At 34.0% G+C, this 25,725-nt stretch overlaps 1 protein-coding gene across 16 annotated transcripts in view; it reads left to right on the forward strand.

Moving 5' to 3' along the window:
• SNX29 (sorting nexin 29) overlaps positions 1-25,725 on the forward strand; it is a 146,658-nt gene that overhangs the window by 36,049 nt on the left and 84,884 nt on the right. For all 16 annotated transcript variants that reach the window (XR_012631213.1, XR_012631214.1, XR_012631215.1 and 13 more), the window contains 4 exons: positions 954-1,082; positions 10,847-10,929; positions 15,130-15,236; positions 24,131-24,247. Coding sequence is in view for 13 of the 16 variants with exons in the window: in XM_074886483.1 (XP_074742584.1) it covers positions 954-1,082; positions 10,847-10,929; positions 15,130-15,236; positions 24,131-24,247 (436 nt within the window). In the remaining 3 variants the exon portion in view is untranslated. The remainder of the gene's footprint in view (positions 1-953; positions 1,083-10,846; positions 10,930-15,129; positions 15,237-24,130; positions 24,248-25,725) is intronic.

Consider the following 25,725-nt stretch of genomic DNA (forward strand, 5'->3'; position numbering starts at 1 on the left):
GAAGTTTGTCATTGTACAAATATTCAGAAAATTTCCTTTTTTCCACTTCCAGTGCAGAAATGATGTAGGATGGCTAACAATGTTGCGCTGAAAGTGGCTGTCATTTGTGAGTGTCTTCATGTTCACTTGGGGAAAAATGATGATGTAAATGTAAAAATGATAAGTTGCTTATTTAAAATGCTGACAAACCTACATTGTATTTATTTAGTCTATTGGAACACATCATTAGATGAATGAAAATACAAATATATTCAAGGCATACTGTTTATTATGCTGTAGTAGGGCTATTTTGTTAATTTACATTTTTCTACAGATATTTTAATTTGGTGTGAGTGGGTTTTTTCATGTTTTGACTACTAACTGATCCCATTTTCCTGCCTCTTATCCTCCCTGCTCCCATAATTGCAAGTTATTGCCCCATTTAGCTTTGCATTTTTTGGCAGAAGGACCAGGATGTTTTGGGGTTTACCATTATGCATCATGCTGACCCTTGCTATCAAAGGTTTTACACAGAGGTCTACGGCAGTGCTCTCAGTAGAGACAAGACCCCTAACTGTCTCCTGCTCTTGTTAGTAAATATATTGCTTATAGATTATTCCTGAGATGTATGGACTTGCACTGAAGCACTGACACCAGATTATAAGATGTTTTCTATAATAAATTCTTTCTGCATGGAGGTATGGTAGATACCATAACAGTTGTGCTTTGGACATGTTGATGAGTTTGTAATACAAATTAATAGTAAGCCCAACTGTTTTGATTGGGTCCTTTTTCCTTGTAGCTTTTCATATCGTTGTATAATCAATTCAGGTGAATTTATTACATTAAATAATGAAATTTTAGGATGACATTAATGGTATCATTCAGGCAACCTACTCTGTGATTTGTAGAGTATTCTTTAATTACTAGGTAGTGTTGGCAGTGTTCTAACAGAGCCTGCTGCCTTCTTCCAGATCTCTGAGAAATCTACTTGATGGAGAGATGGAGCATTCAGCAGCGCTAAGGCAGGAAATGGACAACTGGAGAAGGAAAGTAGCAGAACAGGAAGAACGACATGCCACAAAAGTCCAAGCCTTGGCACGGTAAGAAGCACTGAAATTGTCATAAAAGGTAACAGCAGTGGGACAAGGGAATGAAAAATTCTTCAAAGAAGAAAAAGTAGTTTTCAAGTAGTTTAGTTTTCAGAAGAACATAAGTGATTTAGGATGAAAAATCCCATGGCCTTTAGCTGAATTTAAGCTGACAAAAAACTTTGGAAGATTTTCTGACAAATTCAGTGGGTTTGTGGGTTTTGTTTTGTTAAGTGTTAAACAGTAAGTGAGAGTTTAAAATATTAGTAAAACCACTGTTATAGCTCCAGAGGAAAGGATATCAGTGAGCTGAACTTATGACAAAAGCAAATTTAATTTTAAAAAGTAATTAGACTAATATTAAGAAATATAAGCCATGAAAGTAGCGACAGTTAGATAATGAGACTGGATACAAAGGAATACATGTATGTGACAGGTAAATGTAAGAAGACCCTCCTCACCCCCCCCCCCCTTTTTTTTTTTTTAATTAATTTTTGTTTTACTTGATATTTGGGAGATTATTGGTATAGCTGTCTGCCCAATCTGGAACAAATCACAATATTGAGGTCCTTGTTTTTTTCTTTCTGTTGGCTATATGATATTCTTAATGATGTTGAAGTACCTAGCACTGTCTGCAAACAGTAGTTTCCAAACCTCATATCTGATATAGAGGGCAAGGAGGGAACAGAAACACTGTATCAAGTGTGTCAATGTTTATGGTGAACTGACTGATGTTCCTGTCCTAGAATAATGAAATGCTCATTCTAATAGTGGATGTGTAAAATATAAGGTGTTTTTTGTTTTTTTTTTTTCCAAAAATACACAAGATAGATTGTTCTAGCTCTCATACCTGGAGCCAGTGAGAGCTTGTTTTGGAGACTGTTTCATTTTAATATTACTCCACAGTATTCCTCTGGTAGATGTCTGATTTAGTTCCATACTGAGATTAGTATGGGGACCCCTCTCCTCCCAGCAAGTTCTTACTTCAGTCAGTAAAAGTTGTGCTGAGTGGTCCTAGTGTCAGTTAAATTGAGTAGGAATATTTGTGTCTATATTTATTGCTTTCAGTAATATAGAATATGTCAGTGTCAGCTGCTGCTGACACAGATACCCTTCTGTATGTATCCTCACATGTGTAAGCAGTAAAGAATGGATTATCCATCCTCTTCAGTGACATTTTCATCCGATCTGTCTTCCTTCCATCTGATTATTTAAGCATTAATTTCTTTTCCTTGGGCTGATGTTTTGTCCTGTTGTCAGGTTTTCATGGCTGACCACTTTATCAACAACTGTATCATAAGCAACAGTTGTTGCCAAACAGTATCAACAGTAGCAATTTCTGAAGTGGTACAACTGCTTCCCCCTAGCTCTAGGAAGGTCAGCTGAAACAGGTTTTTCAGGACTGTTTCCAGTCAGGTTTTGACTATCTCCACAGATGGGAGGCTTCCCAGCCCCTCTGGGCAGTGTTGTTGGCAGTGATGCATTGGCAATGCTCTTCCTAATGTGGTGTAAGATGCTGTTGGCTTTCTTGCTGCAAAGGGTGCATTGCTGGCTTGTGGTCAGCCTGTTTTCCACCAGGACTCCCAGTTCTTCCTCCGCAGAGCTGTTTTTCAGCCCACAGCATATATGGGTGCCTAGGGCTATTCCTCCCCGGATGCAGGACTTTGCATTTCTCCTTGTGGAACTTAAAGGGATTTGTCTGAGTCCAGCCTGTTCAGGTCCCTCTGAATGGCAGCACAATCATCTGGTTTATCAACTGCTCCCCAGTTTTGTAGTGTCAGTGAACTTGCTGAGGGTGCATTCTGTCCCAGCATCCAGGTCGTTAATGAAGGTGTTAAACAATATTGGCCCCAGTAGTAACGTGCCTCCAGATCGACTTTGTGCCACAGGTATTGTGAAGGAAAAGAATTTTAACCCTTGTCTAAATGTAATTTAGCTTAAGAAAGGCTTTTGAAGGTAAATGCTGCTGTAATAGTGTGATTATTTTCTTCTTACAATTCTAAATAATCTCTAGAGTAACCTATGATGCCTAAGATCTTAGGGATGATTCACATGTATAGCAAACAACAAACCTATCCCAAATGTTAAATAAGATTAGTAATCTGTGCCTTATCACAGAGAGGAGTGTTTGTTTTCTGCATGTGCAGGCAGAGTGCTTAGTGTCAGTCATGAAGTACCACAGCTGAGATTCCTATAAGCTTCTTATTGCATAGCAAAACTAGTATCTTAAAGTGATAAATAGAAAGCTTTCTTAAAAAAAAAAAAGTATTAAGTTACTAATTCTGCTTTTGATGACACATCAAAACAAACTACTCACTTTGAGGGAGGGAGAGATATGCATAAGTGGGTTTGACATTCATGTGATGTAGGGCAATTGAGACAATGCAAATACTTCATTTAATATTCATGTTTCAGGTTATAGGAATTGTATATTCATATTTCTTTGACTCACTTCCCCCACAGTTTTAGAATTTGCAGTGACATATGGGTGAATCAGATATTTGTCATGCACATACCTTTTTAAAGAATAGATAAGGAGCTTTTATAACAAGATCTAAAGAGATGCTCACTTGCCCGACTTGTTATTTTTAAATAAGTTTGTTTCATTTCTCTTATTGCTGTGGAGACTGGGTATATTTTGTTGATTGTTCTTCTGAAAGTCAGTTTACCTTGTCACATGACAAAACCAGTGTTGAGAGCTGCTTAGGTACAACAAATTCTTGTATCGCAGGTTATTTTGGACTTTGGATGCATTTTTTTAATGATTCATTGCAACTCATTTTCTAGCACATAAGAAATTTGCATACAGTTATTTTGGAATATAGGTTTTTCTTCTAAATTCTTTTGTTGGTTCACTTTGTACACTGTAGGTGATGCTGCTGCAATAATAAAAGTAAAAAGATTTTTAAATAAATAATGTTTTAAGCCAGGAATTTGGGCAAGCTGAATAATTTGAAGAGTTTGAAATAACAAAAGTTTTGGAAAAGCTTTGTAAGTGCTGCATAATACTAGGTGAGTGAGAGGAAACTCACTCAAAAAAAAGTTTCAGATATTTTTTAATAGTGAAATCTCACTGTTTACCTTGAAAACAATTGATCACATGACTAGACTAGAAAAATTTCCTCAACTGTAATATTCTGAACATCTTAAGGCAAAGAAAATTATTCAGTACCAATCTGAGTGTTGTAATTTAATGAACAAATATGCTTCAGATTATGAGAACTGATATTTATGTATGTGCCCAAAGCTCTTCTGAAGAATTTGACGTAAATATCTTCCTGAAGGCTTTGAGGACACAAATTTCAGTGACATATCAGTCAGTGTTGAAATGATTACTTCTGGATATCTGCAAAATTGATTTATTCAGCTGGTCTAGACTCTCCAGAGTCTCTGATCTCCTAGACAAAATGCTAGCTTACATAGAGAAATTTTCCTCAATTTCTGAAGTTCTCTTTGAAAAATGGAAAAATTCTTAAGTCATTTTAGTTTCAAGTAGTGGTAATTTCACTCTTCCATGTGAAGTATTTGAATATTTTGATAACAGATAATACTTTGGTAACAGTTATGATATTGTTTCAAAAGGAGCAGTCTCAGCATTCAACCTATTTCCTAGCCTTCTGTTAGAATACACTGAATAGACTTTCTAGTATAATTTTGTAAGCTGTTTTTTGTTGTTTTTCTTTTTTTCTTTTTTTTTTTTTTCCCTTCGTCAACGAGCATTTCTCAGATGGCATGGACATATTGTGCCAGTGGCTTCTTGGCAATGCAAAAGTTTTTTAATTGAGATTCTTTTTTTCTGCATGGCATGCTATTACATCCTATTGTTAGGCAAAGAAATTTATTGGAGTTGACTGTGAAATTGGATAATCTCAGATTGCATATTCTTAGACTATATTCAGAAATGTTGGAGGAAAGCATTTTACAAAGGACAAGCTTTGTAGCAAGAAAAGCAGCTAGAAAAAAACGATAATGTGCTGTGTAGGGAAATAGGGGATGAGAATTTTGACTATATTTTACATTTTTATGTATCTTCTGTTTACTGTACGTTCTGTAACCTAATCTGCCTCCTTTTATCCAGTGTCTGTGTTATTTAAACCACATTGCTTTCAGATTTGGCATTTTATATTAATCTGTTTTATAACACTTCATTCAGAGCCATAGCACTTCTATGATGGGTGAAATGATGTGCTATGCATCTTGAAACGATTGCATCACTTACCTTAAGCAGCTTCTTAGAGAGAGGAGAAAATATCTCTTGTCCCTGCTTGTGAAAACTAATTTGAATATTCCCATATTCAATGATTTTTTTTTTCCAGCTTAGTTAGTTGGTGACATGTCACAAGTTCCAAAAATATTTTATAAAAAGTGAGTTATGTTATTTCATAGGATAAACAACTTCTTCATATTTATTATCCACAAAGCCATCTGGATGTGATATCAGTGCTAAGATAGAGCCCCCCTTTCATAATTTAGATTTGAACACAGTCTATGTTGTGAAGCTATCATGAGAATAGTTTTGAGTTTATCATGCATATGGTGTTTGTCTTTCATGACAAGCAGTTAGGTTTATCACATTATTCCTCATTACGGTATTTTTCAGAGATAGTTCAACTTCCACTTCTATGAGTAATAGTTCTCATTTTTCTTACTTCATTTAGGATATATATGATTACAATTAATGGTGATCTTGCACCTCCTAATAGTAAGATAATAGGATAATTCAGGTCAGAAGGCATCTCTGGAAGTCATCTAACCCAATTTCTGTGTATAGATTCTCCATATTCTTGCAGTACGTTCTTTATATCAATTAATTCTCAAGATTCATGCTTTTTTTTTTTTTAGTATTTGGAGATTTGGTACCTTTATAGTGTTTTCTAAACCACTAAATTTTTATCAAGACATAGACATCTGTTGGATTTTTTTTTTTTGATAAGCCTGAATTTAGAAATAAGACTCGTTTTAGGCATAAGCTCCACAGAAAACACTTGTTAGTATCTGATGTTTGTGCCAGTAACTTAATTACAGTATTCTTTAGGCCATTATAGTTGAGATACATGAGAAACTACTCTTTCAAATTCTTTTCTTACCATGTTCATTTTACAAAAGCCCTAGAGGAATTTTTGTATCTTTTTCAAAAAGGAGTTGTGTGGGTTTGGTTTTTTTTTTTCCTTTTTTTTTTTTGTGTTAAGGTGTAGGAAATTAAGTCCTATAAGGCCTCTTCCTCTGCAACATAAATCACAACTTAAAGGTATATTATTCTTTAACCTTTTAATAAAGTTTTTGGAAGTCAGCTTTTATAAAACACTTTCTTACTGGTATTTGTATTAACAGCCAGAAATCTTTTGATGAACGTAAGATGTATCTAATTTGACTTGCATAGTAAACCTTAACTGTGCTTGGTGTATGTTTACATGCTTCAGTAAGCATAACTATCTGTCACAGAAACTTTGTGGACATTACTGGAAAATAACCAAGCTCCTTCAACTCCCCTTGTCCTGCTATAATGATAGTTTTTAAAAGGGATGCTATAGCACACGGAAGGTGGGGGAGATTTCACCTGCGGGGTGTTGGTGGTTCTCCAAGAATACAGCAGAAGTCTCAGCAGGGAGGGTTGATCCACTGCTGTGTTCCATATGAATAGCATCTCTCTTCCATGCTATCCTCCCTTTGATGTGAGAACATGCTGCTTGTTATCCTGTTACATTCATCCTCTCGTTATGAGAGTCCTTAGGGAACAGTTGCTACTTTTCCTGGCATGAATTAAGTTTTTGGTGAGGATATGCCTTTATCAGTAATATTGCATGCTACCTTTTCATTTGTTATATACATAGAAGTTAGGTATACGTTTCCCAAAATGTGAACTTGTTTTATGCTGCTAAAAAAAAAATTATCATTCTTACAGCAGTTTTGGTTTTTTCTTAGGCAGGATTTCTTTAAATGCTAATTTTTAAATAAATAACAAATTGAGAGGAAGTGTAATTATTTTTCCTTCAAAATTAGGCAAGGAATTGAAGGTATTTGACAACTTACATTTATTATAAAATTGATCATTCCTTGTCATTCCAGATAATTTTCCCAAAAAGATAATAAATAAGTTTGTTGTTGCTAAGGTGTTCTGAGGCTTGTACCATTCATGAATAGTTAAAGAAAATTTCTTTTCAGTAACACAATATTTTCTTTCTGTATTAGTATGATCAATGTCACTAAATATTGCCCTTGAAAAGTAAATCCTTTATTATTAATGTTTTACTTCATAGCTTTGGTGAAAAGGATACCTTACACTAATGCCAGTCAAGTATTGCTGTATAAACAAGCCCTGACTGTATGCATACTCTTGCAAGAACTTTACTGAATGTTTTTCCTTTTTCTGACTTGCTTTCAGTACAGGAGTTTAGTAGGATCCTTAAGATTTTTCATATAACTTGTGAATACATACAGTGGTTCAGGTGAATTTTCAAGCATGTCTCACAATAGAAATACTTATCATTTTAGGGATTTTATGAGGTGGTATCTTCCACTATAGAAAATTGATAAAAGTTATTCATGTATCACCATTTAAGGTTCTGATACTTACATTCTTCTCTTTGTTTGCAGTTGTTATTATGTACTGATTCATTACCATAATTAGTATTGTATTTTTCCTCTGGTTTTAAGCAAAGATTAATGGCTGAGAGTAGATACATATAATTTTGTAATATTTGGATTTATCTTTGGGAAAAGTACTAAAGCAAAAAGCTAACTACAGAGTTTAATTGCATCATCAGTAATTTCACTGGATAAAATTGCTATAGAATAATGTATACTCTGCTAAAAAAGGTTGATTCTTACTGCATTAGCTTATGAATAACATTTATTGGAACCTGGAAATATCTTTATTTGGTTTTCTTTGGAGAATAGTCAAAGAACTATGGAGAAACTCCTACAGTTGCTTGAAAAAACTTCAGATGGAATACAATTTAATCTGCTGTTATAGATGTGGCATTTATAAGTTGCTGTATTTAATGTGTTTGTATTTCTTTAGTCATACTTTTGGAGAGATTTTGGAGATAAATCTGCTCTGTCAGAAACTAACTTTGTGTTTGTCTTAAGGAAAAAAATGTGGGGAAATGCATATGGTTTTTTTCTTTGTCTTGAAGATGTAAAGCTTCAAAGATGTTCTGCTAATCTGCTTTTTATGTGTACCCAAATAATAACAAATCATAAAGAGACCTGAGGAGGAGTTAAATTCTGGTTTCATAGGATGCTTTAAATCCATTTTTTTGTGATTGGATTTCAAACCTTAATATTTTTTTCCATATAGTGCTTAATGTGCAGTTTTCTAGTTTTATAATCAATCAACCAAAGTATGTCTTATATCATTGTTCTGCATGAGTAATCACCTATGGTATAAAGCTTAATCAACAGCACACTCTAGACCTGTGCCATTTGAGCAAAAAGAGTAATTTGTAGGAGTACTAGATTGCCATCCTCTATCATTGAGCTGATACAGGGTAAAATGGCATATTATCACTCTGTCTTTCAGCTACTTACTAACATGATAGAAGTGATCAGACAGGAAAATTTATTATAATCGAGATTTTGGAGGTGGGTGTGCTTTTAGTGGCATAGTTCTCTGTTTCTGTTTTCCCATGTATTTCAGCCCGATTTTTTTCTTCTTTTTTCTCTATCCCCTTCAACTTGTACTTACAGTCTTGTTACTTATTCTTCGGCACAGAATGTGGAATTGTTTGGAGTACTTCAAAAGATGCTGAAAGCATTGTTTTTATCACTAGTTTCATAACAGGCTAACAGTTTAGCTCCAAGTTAGATGGTAAAGTTTGGAAAAGTTGCAGAAGTAAAGCTCCTTCACATAGAAATATTTAACATCCGTAACAATACGTATTACTGTTGGTTCAGCTGGACAAGAACTCCTGCAAATCTGACCCTTAACTCCTATACAGGAGTTTCTCCTCCTACAACATACTTGCTATGAATATCTGATATAATACCTCTTGAAGTCATTAAAGACTTACCAGTGAGTGCTTGCCAATTTATTTTTTTTAAGCATGCTGCAATAGAAGGACCTATATAAATTCATGTCTATCAGGATGCGCCCTCTTTGGAATCTAGCTGAATAGTAGTAATGAGAAAGATGTCAAGGAATAAGAATTAATAAGATAATAAGGAGGCATATTAGAAAATTGTGACTGGGCGATAGTATCCTGCTTTGAATTTCAGTCTTGTATCAAAAGCCTTAACTGAATTAAAGTCTTTCTAAAGTTCATCTGTACTGTATCAATTTTAAGTTGATAGGCACAGTAGTAAAAAAATAGATTTTTTTTTTATGCTGTTTCAGTACAGACAGAAGGTACTGAGTCTATTCTCAAATGTAGAAATAAGATGGTGTATGATTATTCCATGAGAATCCTTAAAACTCAATATATTGTAATTGTATACAGTTATTTCCGTGCAGACATATTTACACTTCTGGTGAGAAACCTTGTCTAGCTGTCATATAAATATTTTTTCATGAATGAATTATTTAGACTTGTTTTAATGTAGTATATAGAATTAAACTGTATTTCTGATTTTTTTTTTCCTTAATCTGAATATCAGCATCCATTGCTGGTGGAAAAACGGACTTGTTCTTTGTTGTCTAAGAAACGAAAAATATCATAAAATGCATAAAATCATCAAGGACTTTGTTAAAATTTGATAGTTGGTTAATCAATAGTTTCATCTCTAGCAACCTCCTACTAAAGAACTGAATAAAATTGAGGTTACATAGTTCAGAAAACTGATTTGGGATCCATTGAAATATGAATATAGTACCAATCTAGATTTTTAAAATATAAATATGGCATTGCTCACATCAGCAGTTTATTTTTGTGTATGTGTATATATATAATATATATATTTTGTGTGAGTGTGCATGAATATATATATAGTATGATAAGGACCATCAAACATATTTGTATGTGTTTCTGAATACTTCTTGTTCTTAAATAAATTCCCATAAATAAAATGCCTACCTTTTTGTGTATAATCTCTTTACAGCTTCCTGTAATCTGTTACATATCTGGGGTTTCACCATTTCTAGAGCTTGTACCGCTCCTCTGGCATGATTTTGACCTGCCCATGTTCTCTCTTCTCTAACCAGTTGCGGGTTTCTTGTGTGTGATGTTCTCTGCTGCAGCTGTAGCACCTATGTATTTCTACCTTGAAGAAGAGTACCCTTCCTACCCTTGAAGAAGAGTAGAAGTTGTCTGAATTCCCTCTCTTTCAACATGTTTTAGTTATGGGTTTTTTTGTATAAACACTTCTGTCATACTTGGTTAACTGAATGGGCTTAGATAATGGAATTTTCAGACATGCGATTTGTCACCTTTGGTTAAAATTCAATCGGTTAAAATCCTTTTTATTTCCCCCCAAGTATAAACTAAGGTGCTAGTATCCCATCCTTATTTTTTTAATTGATTGTTGATTTCGATAGTCTGTATCATTTTTCTGCTGTTAATGTATCATAGTAAAGAAAATCGAAATTAATTAATGAAAAGTTTTTGATTATGAGATAATCTGTTTCACTGATGTGTTTATGTGGCCCTGGAAAACTAGGTTTCCTGGTACTCTGCTGTTGATGTATTATTTAATGTTCAGGTAACTTTCTTTTCATCTTGGTCACACAACTCAGTCAAAGCTTATTATTACAGAGAGTATGTTTTTTTTCCATTGAAAGGGGCTTTTCTCTATGTTGAGAAAACAATAATATTTATTTATTCTGTTCTTTTTATCAACAGAGAAAATGAGGTGCTGAAAGTGCAACTTAAGAAGTATGTGGGAGCTGTCCAGATGCTCAGAAGAGAAGGTCAAACAGTGGAAGGTAAGGATAAAATGAAGGGGGAGGGGAAAATTCTGTGCACAGGGTTTGTTTTGCTGTATGCTACCATTGAGGCAGAGTTTATTGGAGGCATAGGTATAGTAACAAAGTGATGGAAGTGACTCCTGGAATTGTATAAAAAAAACTGACAATGAAAGAATAACCAGTGAACAAGCATGCCTCTGGTTTACAAGAATCTGCATTTTTTTTTTCCTGACTGATCCTGATCTCTGTAGATAACTAGCCACCCAATCCTGTGCAAGTTTTGGTCCATAACCAAAACTTCAGCCACACAAAACAGTCCTACTGTGGCTGGGAACATGGTTCATACTTCCACATGCTACCCAGTATGACATCAGCCCTCCCCCTGTTGGAAAATATCAGCATCTGAAAAGATGACAGTTCTGTTTCTATGAGAACTGTCCCTGACGCATCTCTGACTGGGCTATTTGCTGCTGTGTGAACAGTTTTTTAATGCAGATTGATATCAAACAAAAAGAATATTATGTGATGGCATACCATCAAATTACTGCTGAGTAGAAACCATTAAGAAGTCTTTGCTTTCCTTGCTGAGTCTTTGCCAAAACAAATGAAATAATTTACATGAAAGTGGGATTAGCAAGAGATAATAATAAGCCCTATTCATCTCTTCAAACTATGGTAGGGTAGTATCTCCCAATAGTGAAAATAACGTATTTTATATCTTTTCCTTTTGAGAAAAATACCGATGTAGATTTTTGTATTTATTTTTACAGAACGTTTTCTGTTAGATGAGGTGATCTTTCTTTCAATAAGAAAAAGCTATCAGATGAAAATGTGATTTTAAAAAATAACCTGTGAATTAATATGATATTGGAACATAAGAATAATTATTTTGAGGAGAGAAAATTTAGTATCTCTAGATTATACTGTTACTGTTGTTTTGGAAATCAGTATTTTCAGACTGTTTGAAATAGACTCTGTTTTAGGACCAGACATTTCACTTTCTTTGCTAAATTGCTCTGACTCTAATGAGCAGATAGATTTTATATCTGAAAGATAACAAGTTAAATTATCAGCAGTATTACCTGGTTTTCTTCAGTGGTCAGTGGAGCTAGAACTGTCCGTGACAGGGTGAACTGGAGTCTTGATTCTGAATCATCAGCTGGTGGGACCTGTATTTCCACTGACTACAGAAGGTGTTTTGGGAAACAGAGGTGGCTTTTCAGAAATGAGAACCATCCGTCTTTTTTTTTTTTAATTGTCAATATTGTGGTCATGTAAGTGGGTGTATGAATGGATACTACATTAATTCTCCTCTTCAAGGCTAGTTAAGTAAACTTATCTGGAGTTTAAAAACTTCATTCATCCTGAAAAGCAATTTTGTTAGTGAGAACACATGTTTTTACTTCCGACTTTGCTGGAGTGTAGTGATTCATATTAAGAATTATTCACGAAAACCATCTCTTAAGCTTCTTATAATAGCAGAAATTATCCTTCATTAGGATACTGACAGTTTCCATGATGAGTGCAATTATAGGAAAAGAAAAAAAAATATTCCTAGGCTAGCTATATTCTGCCATGTTAAAATTATGCAAATTAATGAGTGATAAGAATAGAAACTGAGTAGGACGGTCAGATTTTATAGATGAAAAAGGGGGATGGAACAGTACCAACATTTCTAAAAATGAATACATGTATGCTTTATGCTCAAAGGATATTTTATCAATCCACAGTAATTTTTCGTAATATTTATCATTAGTGACCAGAATAAATTTCAGCTATATGCACTATTTGTAATATTTTTTCTTATATTCTAACTTCATGCATTATAGTTTTATAAAACCAAATTATTTTTTCCTTAGCTGCCATTGAGATTTTTAAGTGGAATTTTTAGTAGTACTGGGCCTCTGACTCAAAAAAAGTACTTAAACATGAAAATAATGCCTGAGAACTAATATGTTTAGATACACTTGAAAAAAGAAGAGTGAAATGAGAAAAAGTTTTCTTTTACCAGATTTATAGAAACTATTGCACCCATGGTTTATATAAATAACTTGCATTATCTCATCGTAGGCATTCATATTTTTCAGGTGTGAGCTTTCATAATTAAGAATATTTGCATTATTAGAAAGAGCTATTTGTACTTTTCAGTACATAGATCTTTGGGTAACTTCAGGCAAATTATTGAATTCCAATTGTGGTATAACTTAAAGTGATTGTAACAACTTGTCTTAAGTCATTTTGTTCTTAATTAGCTCACATGCTCAGAAGGATTACAGAGTATGTTTAAAAGACCTATTTTATTACTGTGTTCTGAGGTTGTGACAATTATGTGAAGAAAATAGGATGAAGAAACTACTGTTTTCTCGGCTTTCGTCATTTTAAGTTAAAATTCTTGTTGCTTTCTTATATATTAATTTACACACTCATAGGTTAATGTTCTTGGCTTTCAGCTGGCCGTACACGTAGATAGTGGCATAGGGTTCTTATTTGCTTAAACTTGAAAAACTCCCAGCTGTCATCTTTTGCTGTAATGCTAGGAAATTGTCTTCATCAGAGGCATAAACTGTTGCATACAACTAATTTCACTGCTGCCCTATGTTATCATAATGAGTAATTTCAACAATGATTAATCTTCTTCCAAATGGTATCAAAACAAAAGTCTTAAATGTATTGTAGATTTTAGAACACTGTGTTTAGACTTTCTGTGACACTGTTTTGAAAGAGTCAAAATAAATTGAGCTTCTGCTGTTACTTTTATGACTATAAATAGGGAAGAATCTACATGTTTGCTACAATAATCAGATCAGATGGTATTGAGTATGGCTTTTAAATAGTTTCCTAAAATAATAAATGAAACTCAGCGTAATACTTTGCCTTGTGGTGACTTAAAAAAACAAAAAAACACTCAGCAAATGTGATTATAAATAAATTGCCCAAGAGTCAGAATGCAGACAAGTTCAGAATATTGTACCAGCTTTCAAAATGAATGATCACTGCCATAGACTGAGCAGCTTGATATTGGTATTTAAATATTTAATAAATGAGCATCCTGATTTCTCAGCCATCGGCAGGAATTGGATGTGTACCATTTTTCAGACCTGCTTAGATACAGTAATATTATGTATATGAAAAGGCTGATCTTAGAAGTTTCTGGCTGAGGAACTTCAAGCAAGATTTACAAGAAATTGCTCTTAAAATAACATTCAGAATTAACTTAAAATAATAATAAACTTCTGAATGTATATATTCTTCCTCAAAGCAAAAACAGTTTCCACACTTAGGACTATTTAGTCAGATGAATTATGGTGTCTTCTATGTACCTTATGGTGGTTGTATATATAGTCTGGATTTTGAAAAATGGTGAAAGCATTTGTTAAACCTTTTTTATTAGTGCTTGTTTACTTTATATGTGCTAACTTGTTTTTTTAGAAATTCATGATCTATGAGAAAAAGTTGAATTTGACTTTTTGTGATTTGGAGAAGACTTAGAATAGGCCTTAAAGTGATCATGAAATACATATATGGTGGCTAGAAACAGAAATAGAATAAACTGTAGTTTTCATTCACTGTGGATAAGAAAAAAAGCAATGGGCTTAAATGGCAGGTGAAGGAAGTTTGATTAGCTATCAAGAAAACCTTTCTTAGAAGAGTACTTAAATTTAAATAGATTGTGCAGGGAAGCATGAAATCTCCATTATTTGAGGTTTCGAGGCATAAATTAGACAATTAACTGTCAGGAATGAAATAACTGCAGCTGATTCTGCTTTACACAAAAACATGAAATACTAGATGAAGTATGGAATGTCCATTCTCAGCCCTATTTTCTGTAATTTCTATGATATGTAGGTAGACTGTGCAAGTAATATGAAATTATATTCTGGAAGTGAAGTAGAAAAAAGACTTTAAAGAGGAGCATAGGCTTACTTTTCAAAGGCTTTAGGTAGGATTTGCAGTTACTACCTACATATATTAGATAGCTGTACTCACAGAACAGCCAAATGCTTTTAGTTTGCATTTTTTTGTGTTGAGAGTACTCGTCTAATATTGCTCACAAGAAAGCTCCCTGCAGCATTTATATTTTAGTACTTGTAATACTGTTTAATATTACATCCTATTTCGATACTTCTAATAACTCTTTTAGAGCTATTACTTCTAAACAGGTTGTCTTAGATGTTTATGTAATGTAACTTTTTAATTTGAGATATCGCTTTGTTTTAGTTCTGCCAAACATTTGGACCACTGATGGTGAACTTACTATTCCAGAGCAAAAGCAAGTCGAAAACAATGAGGAACTAGCCAGCTCTTATGAAAGAAAATTGATTGAGGTAAAGTTTGTACTGTACAAATTTTATGGAATCATAATTGTAACATAACATTTGAAGCTGCAAATAGTTTCCTTGTCCAGTTGTTATTTTTTTCTCCATTAGTGTAAAGAAAAGTCTGATTTTTGCCTTAAAAAGAAAAAAAGGAAAGATTTAATTTTCAGGCTTCTGTGGTTAAAATACAAATTTGTTCATTCAACTTCAAAGCATATTTAAAGCAATTCAGATAATTAAAAATATGTTTCCTAACAAGGGTACACATTTATACTTTGATATTAAGATGAAGGTTTTAATAAATAAACAAGGTCCTTAAGGTTATAACTGATGGTGGTGAAGTTGAAACCATCACAGACAATAGGCTTCAGGTATTGTATAAATTACAGTACATAGTTACAGGCATTGCTGTTTTGTCAGTTTAGCTTTAAAATGAGGACATACTGAAATCTGTAGCTTCTTCTGTGCTTTCATACTGTTTTCTGATTGCTAAACTGTGTTTCCTTTTTGTATTGCTTTACCGTATAGCTTATTGAATACTGCAGCATGGAAATGGATGGTGGAAGCTACTAGCTCTGTTGATATGACCATGTTAGACAAAGTTCTTAAAGCAAGATTCACTTTTAAGACTAATATAAAATTCATTAAAGGAAAAAAAGAAAGATTAGGTTTTCATCCTAAATTTAAATACAAATGATTTTCCAGACAGAAGTAATGAAATTTAGTATCTAATACCCATATCTCCTATTAAATATTAAATGAACATTTTTATAAAAAGTAAAACAATTCTCTTTCTCTTGCCCAAAATACTCTGAAATTGGATACTCATATTAACTGATTAACATGAAGATGACTAAAAATGCAGGTCATGCATCGAAGAGATTAATACAGTTCTTCTGAAACATTCATACTTGGTTATCCTTTTCTCATAGGACCATGTGAAACTAATTTTCTCCCTAATGCATACCTTTGGTTGGGTTCTTCTGACTCCTTTCCTCTGTTCTATACCTATCAAAAGAATATCTTAATTAAGAACACAGGTAAAATCTCTTTCAGCTTTAAAAGCGTCCTCCTTAGTTCTACTAAGTTTGTTCTGCATGTTCAGGAATTTGTTGCTAACACTTCTGAGTTTGTCAAAGACAGTGTTAGCAGTAGCACTGATGGCACAACAGTAGGTGTAATCACTGGAAAACCTTGTTGCAAATCACATCCAGAAGAGGAGGTCTGTATCTGGGTCTCACTAGTCTATAACAATATCTTCACATATTCAAAATAGGATGTAACCCCTGTAACAATCCAGAGGTATTTACCAAAAATCATTACTCCATTTTCTCTCCACAAATGAAAGATGTGAAGTCTTATTTTCAAAGGTTAGCCTGCATTGTATTTCACATTGAGGACTAGGATAGAAACCACTCTTGAATGCTGTTCTGGCAGTTCCATTCAGCTAGAATCGGGTCTGAAAAATGTTCAGACTTAAGCAGTTTTAGTAACTGTTACCTTGTGCCTAGTAGACTGTTTCAACTGAAGACAAATATTGCCTTGAATTTTTTGGTAGCTGATCAGGATATTGAAGTCTCCCCACAGAGAAATTACTAGCTGTCAAGGGAATAAAAATAATGGTTCTGCTGAGTAATTAGAATTTTTTTTCTGTTTTTTCACTGGAAATTATTTTGTTCATAACAATATATTGAAGAAATTTTCAGTTTCTTACCATGTTTGTAAAAAATTTGTATTTATCAAAGTTCTTTAATTATGATCTGTAGATTGGTTGATTTAACCAAGTGGGTAAAGAGAAGTTGTAAATAAAAATTCTGAAGCAGTAAAGAAACTTAAGAAACTTTTTACTGGTTGTTATGCTTAAAAGAGTGTTAGGAAATTTTGGTAACAATTCTGCATAATTGTTTTTAATGGTGTATTTCCTTAGAAATAGTAGTGCAACATCTAATTAGTTACCACAATTTCTTTTAAACTCCCCATTCGAAGCTTGTTGGGATATTGCTAGGTCTTTGGGTACCTCTAGCAATTCCCATATGTTTTCCAATGTCATATGCTTTGGGGCTAGAATGCTATTTTGTTTTAGAAGAGAAAGTAGGTCAATTTATACAACTCTCAAGCCATGGATAATAAAGTGTGTTTAAAATAATCATAAGATATGTTTTGGGCCATTGCTATGCATTGTTAGTGTAAGTTTGCTGTACGTAAGGTAGAAATATGTTTCATTCACTTTGTCCTGCTTATGTAAGATTTGTCAGAGTAATATCACCAGAAGTTTTCCTGTTACACACTGAGGGATAGACAAACTCTTCATAGTTTGCATTGCAGCTAAACTCAAATTAAACAATTACTAAAGACTTGCTGACATGTCAGACCTGATATTGCTAAGGTTTTAAAATGAAGCAAAACAAACAAAAAAGCTAAAATAATTGTGGTGTTTGTACATCTTTAGAAGACCTGTGGTCAGACTGTTATCTGTAAGACACTCTTTCCAATTGGTCTATTCTTTCTTTTTGTGGCTGTAGATCAGTAATGAACTAGTAAATATATCTAATTAGAGAGAACATGACTTAAACTTTCTTTGCAGTTTCAGCCTTTGATAATTTTGTACTTTATTTTAGAGTAATTTTAGCTTTTCATCAAAGTTAAGTTGTAGGTTATGCTCGTGGTGTACTAAACTGTATTATGAGAGTGCTCTGTTAAAGACTCAGTAAATGACATAAAATTTTCAGTTTCCTGGTATAAACTACTCCTGTCAGACTAGGGAATGAGGAGCTCCTCTGCTGGAATAACACACTTTTGATGTACTGAAATTTGTATTGCAATATGTTAAACCCTTATTGTTCTGCAGAAACGCTCATTCTTACAGGAATGTTGGAGACAAACCAAACAGTTAAAAAAAATATATCCTCTCCAACTCTCTAAGGCTTTCCTTGTAGAAGCCTGTACAAGAAACATTTCTAGGAGTCAGAATTTTTCTACATAAGTTAACTAGGTATTGCTCAGTTTTTAAAGTAAAGCTTCATAGAAATATGCAGTTTGCCTTTTAAAGAATTTGAAAATACTCTTGTACCTTTTTCTAAAGCTCACAGACTTCGCTTTTTACGCGGTAGCTGTACTATTGTATTTTTATGCCTGACAAATTGATCTCTGAGCATTTGGCATGTGAGGCTGGGAGACTTTTGGACGTGGAAGTTGCATATGCCAATCACGTGAACTCAAGATGTGAATCACTTTGTTCAAATAAGTACAGTCAGTAGATTAGAGAGTTTATTTCTGAATATTAGATATTCATGAGATCTGACATCTGTCAAAAAGGGTAAGTTGTGTTTTTTAAATTCCTGCCAAATCATGCAGCTCTTCTGAAAAGTTGAATTGTTTCAAACATTTGAAATATCTATGAAAGGTAATTTTGGATATTAAGCCAAGCTTTCACCATTCTGGAGAGTTTCACTTTGAATTTTCATGCCTTCTATTCTTTCTTGTTGAACAAGTAATTCGTTGGCCAGTTGCATCCTGAGGCCTCAAAAGCATCCTACTGATTATTTTACCTCAAACTGTCTTCTAGATTTTTAACTTTAATCTCAGTTTCATTTCAAAGTGCTCAAATGGCTTTAAGCAGTATTGAGGGTTTTTTTGAGCCAGGAATTACAGGAAAAGAACAAATTATGGCAGGTATCACTGTAGTTGGGTAGGTGGCTTTTTTTAAACACTGTTAAATATTTGACCTTTTGATTATTTGTTGTTGTTGTTTTTGTTTGGTTAATGGAGTAAGGAAGTATTATAGTAGCTGTGTATATATAGCTGTGTGATGTTCTTTAAGGTTCTTTGTGCTGCTGTCATTGTTAGTAAATGGAAGTTCAAAAGAGCCTTTCAGTCTTAAAAAATCTGGATATATATTGTAATGTAATTTTGGTCAGATTTATCTTTTACTAAGAATTTTTCAGTAGTATGCTATCAGATAGTTAAAGTTTCTAAATATTGGAGTATTTTCAAATGTGAGATATGGCTTAGTTCATGATGCAGTACATGAGTTGTGTTTGGGTCTTTTGTTACAAAATCCCTTCTCACATAGTAAGCTATCTTGTCAGGGAAGGTACCTTAAAACACTGAAAGCTTTGCCAAAAAGTCTCAGCATCTTTGTAGAACTGTCTCTGTTTAGCATAACAGGTAACAATATATTGTAATGAATTTCTTTACTGTGTACTGAATTGAGATCCTGAAGTGGGGAATTTTGATGATATAGCAATTTTGGTAATGTCTGCAGAAAGTGCTACTTATTCTTTAACATGAGATGATTATGTGGAAAGGCTGCGACAGCCACAGAGCAACTTAGTTACCTGCTTAAAAAAACCCCAACTCTGGCTATGAAGAATTGGTTGACTGCTTGTCAATTTTTTTTCTTGTGCTTTTCTTCTAAAAATTTTGATTTGTTCTTTTATTAATTTTGATCCCTAAGTGACTCTACAAACTATTGGGAAACCTAGAACCTTTCACTGTATTAACAGTATGTGCTCTTACCTATTAATGACATTCTAAGACAAGAATGAAAAGAAACCTTTCTTTAAGAAATAGACCCTGAAATATTAAATAACTTAGTTGAAAACTTCTCTGAGCACCATTTCATTGAACTACATGACCCATTTTATTGGAAATCAATGAAGGTAAGTTTTGTGTTCTTTGACAGGATTCTGTAAAGACATGGAATTTTTTTTTTTTTCTCCTAGATATTAAAATGCCTACAAGTACAATTATTAAATAATAGCACTTGTTTGCTTAGATTTAACATTTGTTCAAAGGAGAGAATTGAAATATAGCCTTTTGTGAAACAAACAAAAACTCTTTGGCTCTTGTTAGCTTTGAATAAACAGTGCAAGTTTGATCTCTTCTGTTTGTATCTGTTCCGTCAGTCATCTTATTTACTGACAGCTCCTTTATTAGCATACTTGCATTCTGCATGAGATTTCGTTCAGGAGGCAGATGAGATCAGTGCATTAGTGGACAGTGACACTTTTGGAAATCGTTATTTTAGTTTCTAATTTAAAGGTCTTAGCATGGCATGGAGCCTTGTTTTTAAATGTTAGTTGTGTTTGAAGTCAATATATTAAAAAAACACAAATTAGTAAATTGGTCAGCACTTTTCTGTGGAATCACAAGGCTTTCTGTAGCTTTTGTCAGTTACACTATTACTGAAATACAGCGAGATGTAATTTCATCTGTTCAGTGTGCTTTGGCACAAGGGTAAATCCTTTTTGCGCTTCTTAAAAGAATTTGTCTTATCTAATAAGAATTGTGAAATATGCTTTTATATATGTGTATATTTATTTTCTCAGTAAGATTTTTATGTCCAAATAAAAAAAAAATAATTTGAATAAGCTGTTCACTTCTAAGTGTGTCCAATGCACAGTTTTAAGTTACTAAGTACAATAGTACTAGAAGTGGACTGGCAAGAACTATTTTTTGCACAGTTCTTGAAATATAATATATAGTTCTCTGAATGATGTGTATCGCATCTCTGTCACTGACAGACTAGTCCTGGCTGAGTAAGATGAACAGTTTTCTTTTCTGAGGCAAGAATGGTGTGCCCATGTATCACCATGCACTTAATCAGTGAGCCATTTAATGTGCGCACCGGTCAGATTTTTTAATTTGCTTTACAAACAAATTTATTTCTGAGTCACTGCTCAGAAATATTTACCAGTTAATGGTAAATAACTGTGGTAAGTGCTAAGCTGTTTATTCTGCAAGTTGTACAAGGAAAAAATGGTGTGGCATTTACAGTGAACTATGGCTGTTTCTTATCTTACTCACTGTATTTTAACTGTTACAGGTAAGCTATCAAAGCAAGATTTCAGGAAGAGGTAGTATCTTTTGTTATATCAAATCACACACTTGGAGAAAGCATGGACAGAGTTCTTCAGGTTAAACACATGCTGTGGTTTATGTTGCATCTTTGGTGGCAGTATCAATTTAAGCAGCCAATCTGTTGTGTGAATCCTGCTTCTGTATCACAGGACACCTACCCCACAGTTGCAATGGAACAGTGGTTTCTATGTCCATGGTGCAAACTGGTTTGAGAACCTGGTTTGGCTTAAAAATTATTTTCGAGGTATTTTCATTCAGATCGCTTTCCTCATCTGATTGACAGTCCTGCACACAGTGTAGATGGGAATATTATTACTTTATCTAGTAAAGTTGGCAATTTCGGTTCATAAATGTTGGTAATTTATGAAGCAAAACTGCTTGCTAAGTGGCACATACTACGTTAATCGTAGTGCAGAAGTTCATATGGATTTAGATATATTTGTTTTTGCAAAATGAGCTTACTAATTACTAACAAGTGTTTGAAGTCAAAGAATCTTTCTTTATCAAAGCTGATGTTGAATGAACAATTGAGATATGAATACGTAGTGTCATTAATTGATAACATGGAAATCCTAACATCCTGATTTTTATCAGGAGGAGTCCGAAAAGAGTCTAATTATGAGGCTGGGAAATTAGTTTTTCTAACAGGATTAAGTGCAACAGAAATGCTTGACAAGAACAGAAACAAAACCAGTAAATTAAAGCTGCTTTAGTACACTATAAAAATAATAAAAAAGCTTTTGATTGTTGAAACTATATTAATAGTATGTTAAACCTTTCACTTCAGAAAGTGAGGAGTGAAACTAAATGGTAATTCAGATGTGTTGCAGGCTTTTTGTATTGTGATGTGTAAGTAAAGGATCAATATTAATCTAAAACTGCTTACATAATTAGGCAAACAAATAAAAATGCCTGTTTGGGTTTAAATAATCACTCTCTGAAATCTTTAGTTTTTGTACATCCTGATAGTCCCATTACAAGGAAAGTTTGTTGTTAGTTCAATTGCTGTTACTGGTTTTTAGCTCTTAATTTGAGTATTTCAGATAGTTTGTAAATTCAGAATTATCTGGGCTTAGTTTAGTGCTTTTTGCGTATGTGCCACACTGAATTACTGGATTTGAAGGACTCCTAATTTAAAAATAAATTGGAAGAGAATACTTGAAGTTCAACTCAGGTATAATTATTTTTATTTTTAATTTTTAATCAGGGATGTCAGCTCCTGGCTTGTCAAATGGAAGCTGTTTTTTCTGTTTGCTTTGAATATGTGAAGGATACACGTTGTCTGGAACAAAGCACTAAATTAAAAGCAAGCACTAAATTAATGAAGTTGAATTAAACTGCTTTATCTTGAGGAACTTCCCTGGGAAGGAGGGAGAAGGCAGAGTGGTAATTCAAGAAAAGGAGAGCATGAAATTCATAGATAGTAGTGAACTGCCTCCAGAAGGGAAACTATGAACACTTGAGAGATTTGGCAGCAGTCCAAGTCCCTGTACTATTGTTGAAGGTAGTGGATTGATGTTCATCTTGCTCAGCTCTGCTTTCATAATGTTACCCCATTGCCTCTACTATTCTCTTAGCTTTGGATGGCTATATGAGAGCTGCTGTAACCTGAAAAACATGTTTAACGGTATTGTTGTGGTAGCCCGCTACGCCCACTAGAGGGGCCAACTGCTCACTGCTTCTGTTTTCATCTAACTACTGTTAAAATTGTAGCTTTTCTTGCTCTACCCTGGGACTGCTCATCTGGCACTCCACCTCTGATAGTGGCCCTTGTCAGTATTCCTTTTGTTAATACAGGAGTCATATAGGGGGGATTTACTTGGAAACTCCTAACAGTGGGGTTTTCTGAAGAGTCTTTCTTTTCCCTTGAAAATAATTCTACAATCCTTTTTTGGCTCAAATTTCTTTGCTGTAAGGCTGCAAATGGCATTATCAGTTCAAGACAACTCCCTTGCCAGGTATATTATATACTGATGGATCATCCATCATAATTGAAACTTACATTCAATTTTATAGTATAATGGTTCTGATTGGAGTACCTAAAAATCTTGCTGAACAGAGATTTTAAGTTTCTTTTAGCCTTGCTCCCTGTTTCTGCTAGTTTCCCCATCACATTCTCTTGATGGTAACATGTTACTGCTACTATTTGGACCTTTGCTATTTGGGAATTCTTGTCCTCTTGGGAGTTCTTCTCCTTTAAGCTGTAGGTTTACACTTCTGTGTAAGAGAAATTCAAGAGCTCAATATCATCTTTAACCTTGATTTGAGTTTTATTGTTTCTCGCTTCTCTTGTCAGGGAACCAACAAACATAGTTTGCTCTGTAAATCGGTATCCTTTTCATCCTTGTCATTCATCCGGCCCTGTTCACTTTCATAAACATCCTGCATCAGTTGGTGCTTTCTTGACACTTTGACTCAAAAATGGAGAGCACAGACATAGCTAGACTTGGTGTCTGAAACGGCCATGCTTGAGGCCACACTATTTACCTGTGCACAGCTTGTGTCACAGTGTAACTGTGGTATTTATACTCCTTTGGCCCTTCTCAGAATTGCCTGGGATGAGTGGATTTCGAGCTCCAATCCTATTGAAACTCCAAATAAGAGTGCAGAATGTATTACTCATGCATTGTTGACAAATTTTAATGCAGTTTGTGCATTTTGCATTATTCCCAGTTCAAAATAGTGTGATTAGTTTGTAACTGTTGAGTGCTGTGTTCACCAAAGAATTAAACTGAGAACATAAGTTAATAGGTCAGTTGCCATAGGATCTTCTCTGATAGGAATAAAATTAGACATAGAGTTGTATTTTCTCCTGTTGAATTCAATATCAAAACCTACATTTCAAGGCATGAGTCAAAATTATTGTAACAGTGTCTGTTCTTAATGGTCAGTTCAAACTAATGCATTAGAAATGAGATGCACTACTTGGAGAGTATGGTAAAATAAAAAATATAAATAAAAGTTGATATGCATGCAAGAAGTTAGATAGTGGGTTTTTTTTCTAGTTGAGATCACAGTTATCTCTTGGCTTTGTTTTTTAGGTAGCTGAAATGCATGGGGAACTGATAGAATTCAATGAGAGGTTGCACCGTGCTCTGATGGCTAAAGAAGCTCTTGTGTCCCAGATGAGACAAGAACTAATTGATTTGAGAGGGCCGGTAAGTGTTTGTTTATTACAATATAGAATACCATTCTGGAATAAGCTCAAAACCACTACTTGTGATGAAATAAAATATATATTAGCTCATAAGAAATAACAGCTAATAACACATCTGTCAAGAACACTTTACTTGGTATTTTTGATAGTGCTTGAGTCTCTTTAGCAGAATTGAATGTAAAATAGATATATTCAGACAATAAAATTGTTTTCTACCAACTATTGCTTTGCTTTGGCTTTTTGTGTTAAAAGAAAATATTGGGTTGAAATTTGAAAATGAACAGGGAGGAAACAGGAGTCAAGGATGTTCCTAATAGTTGTCCATCTTCTGAGGGAGGCATATTTTGATAATTTTTGTTTATGATTATGCAGTATTGCTCCTTACTTTTTTGTTTGCACCAGAAGCATTCATGCCTATTTTATCATAATATTTATGTAAAGTGGCTCTTGACAGTTCTGTGTGCATTAGTGAAGCAGGTTTTCATCTATAATTTTCAGCCTTTTAGATGGAAACAATCACATTATTGTGTTAAGAAATAATGAATGATAAATCACGTGTGTATTATGGCTGTACTTACTCAGAGATTTTGGGCTGTATGTCACTGTTCAGAGGTTTTGTTTTTAACCATGTATCTCCATAGCCTAATCCAGTAGTTACATATTGATAGTATATTTTAATGTGCCAGATAGTGGGAGAAAACTAATTTCTATAATTTTTAAGGAGTAGAAGTGGTACTGTACTTTAAGGGCTAGCTAAATGCTAGTTGTTATTAGTTGCTATTGTCCAAAATGATGCTGTGAATTAAATACAGTCCTAAAGACTTTTGCATTATTCTAAGAAGTGGATACATTTTAATTCTGTATTAGTAAACAAAACTGTGCTGATAGTCTGCCTGTTACTTAGTAGACTTTAATTGGAACTTTCAAAGTTGGTAAAGTGTGTAACTGCCAGAAATTGTGGGATATGAATATTTGATCCCCCTTTAACTTGTTTGAAAATATCAGCCACATTCTTAACATTTCATTATTAAAATAGTATATAATTTGCAGTTTATAATAAAAATAGCTTCCATGATTCTTCGCTGTCTTCTCTTTTCCTTTTAATGCTGATAATCAATTTTAATGGCTGTAATTTATAAATGATCAAAGAGAGAGTGCAGGTTGTAGGCAAGATAGAAGAACATCTTTCTCTGGCATGAGAGCCCTGGAAAGCCAGGCTGTGTGCTGCCACTGGAGGGTGGACTGGACTGTGAACAGACGACAGCTGATGGTGGTATTTGAGAGAGAGGTCATACTGCCCCTTCCCACCTCTTTCCTCCCAAAAAGGGCAGCAGAGTGTTCAGGATTGTGTATATATGTCCTGTATATATGCCCTGGAGCTGTCTTGGCTCTGCACAATTCTTCTGCTCTTTTCCCCTTCTCTGGCAGGAACGACTTAGTTTTTGCTTTACTCTTGGGAAGGCAAAATTCAGTTTTGTC

Source organism: Strix uralensis, chromosome 16 (assembly GCF_047716275.1).
Source record: "Strix uralensis isolate ZFMK-TIS-50842 chromosome 16, bStrUra1, whole genome shotgun sequence".
Lineage (NCBI taxonomy): Eukaryota > Metazoa > Chordata > Aves > Strigiformes > Strigidae > Strix > Strix uralensis.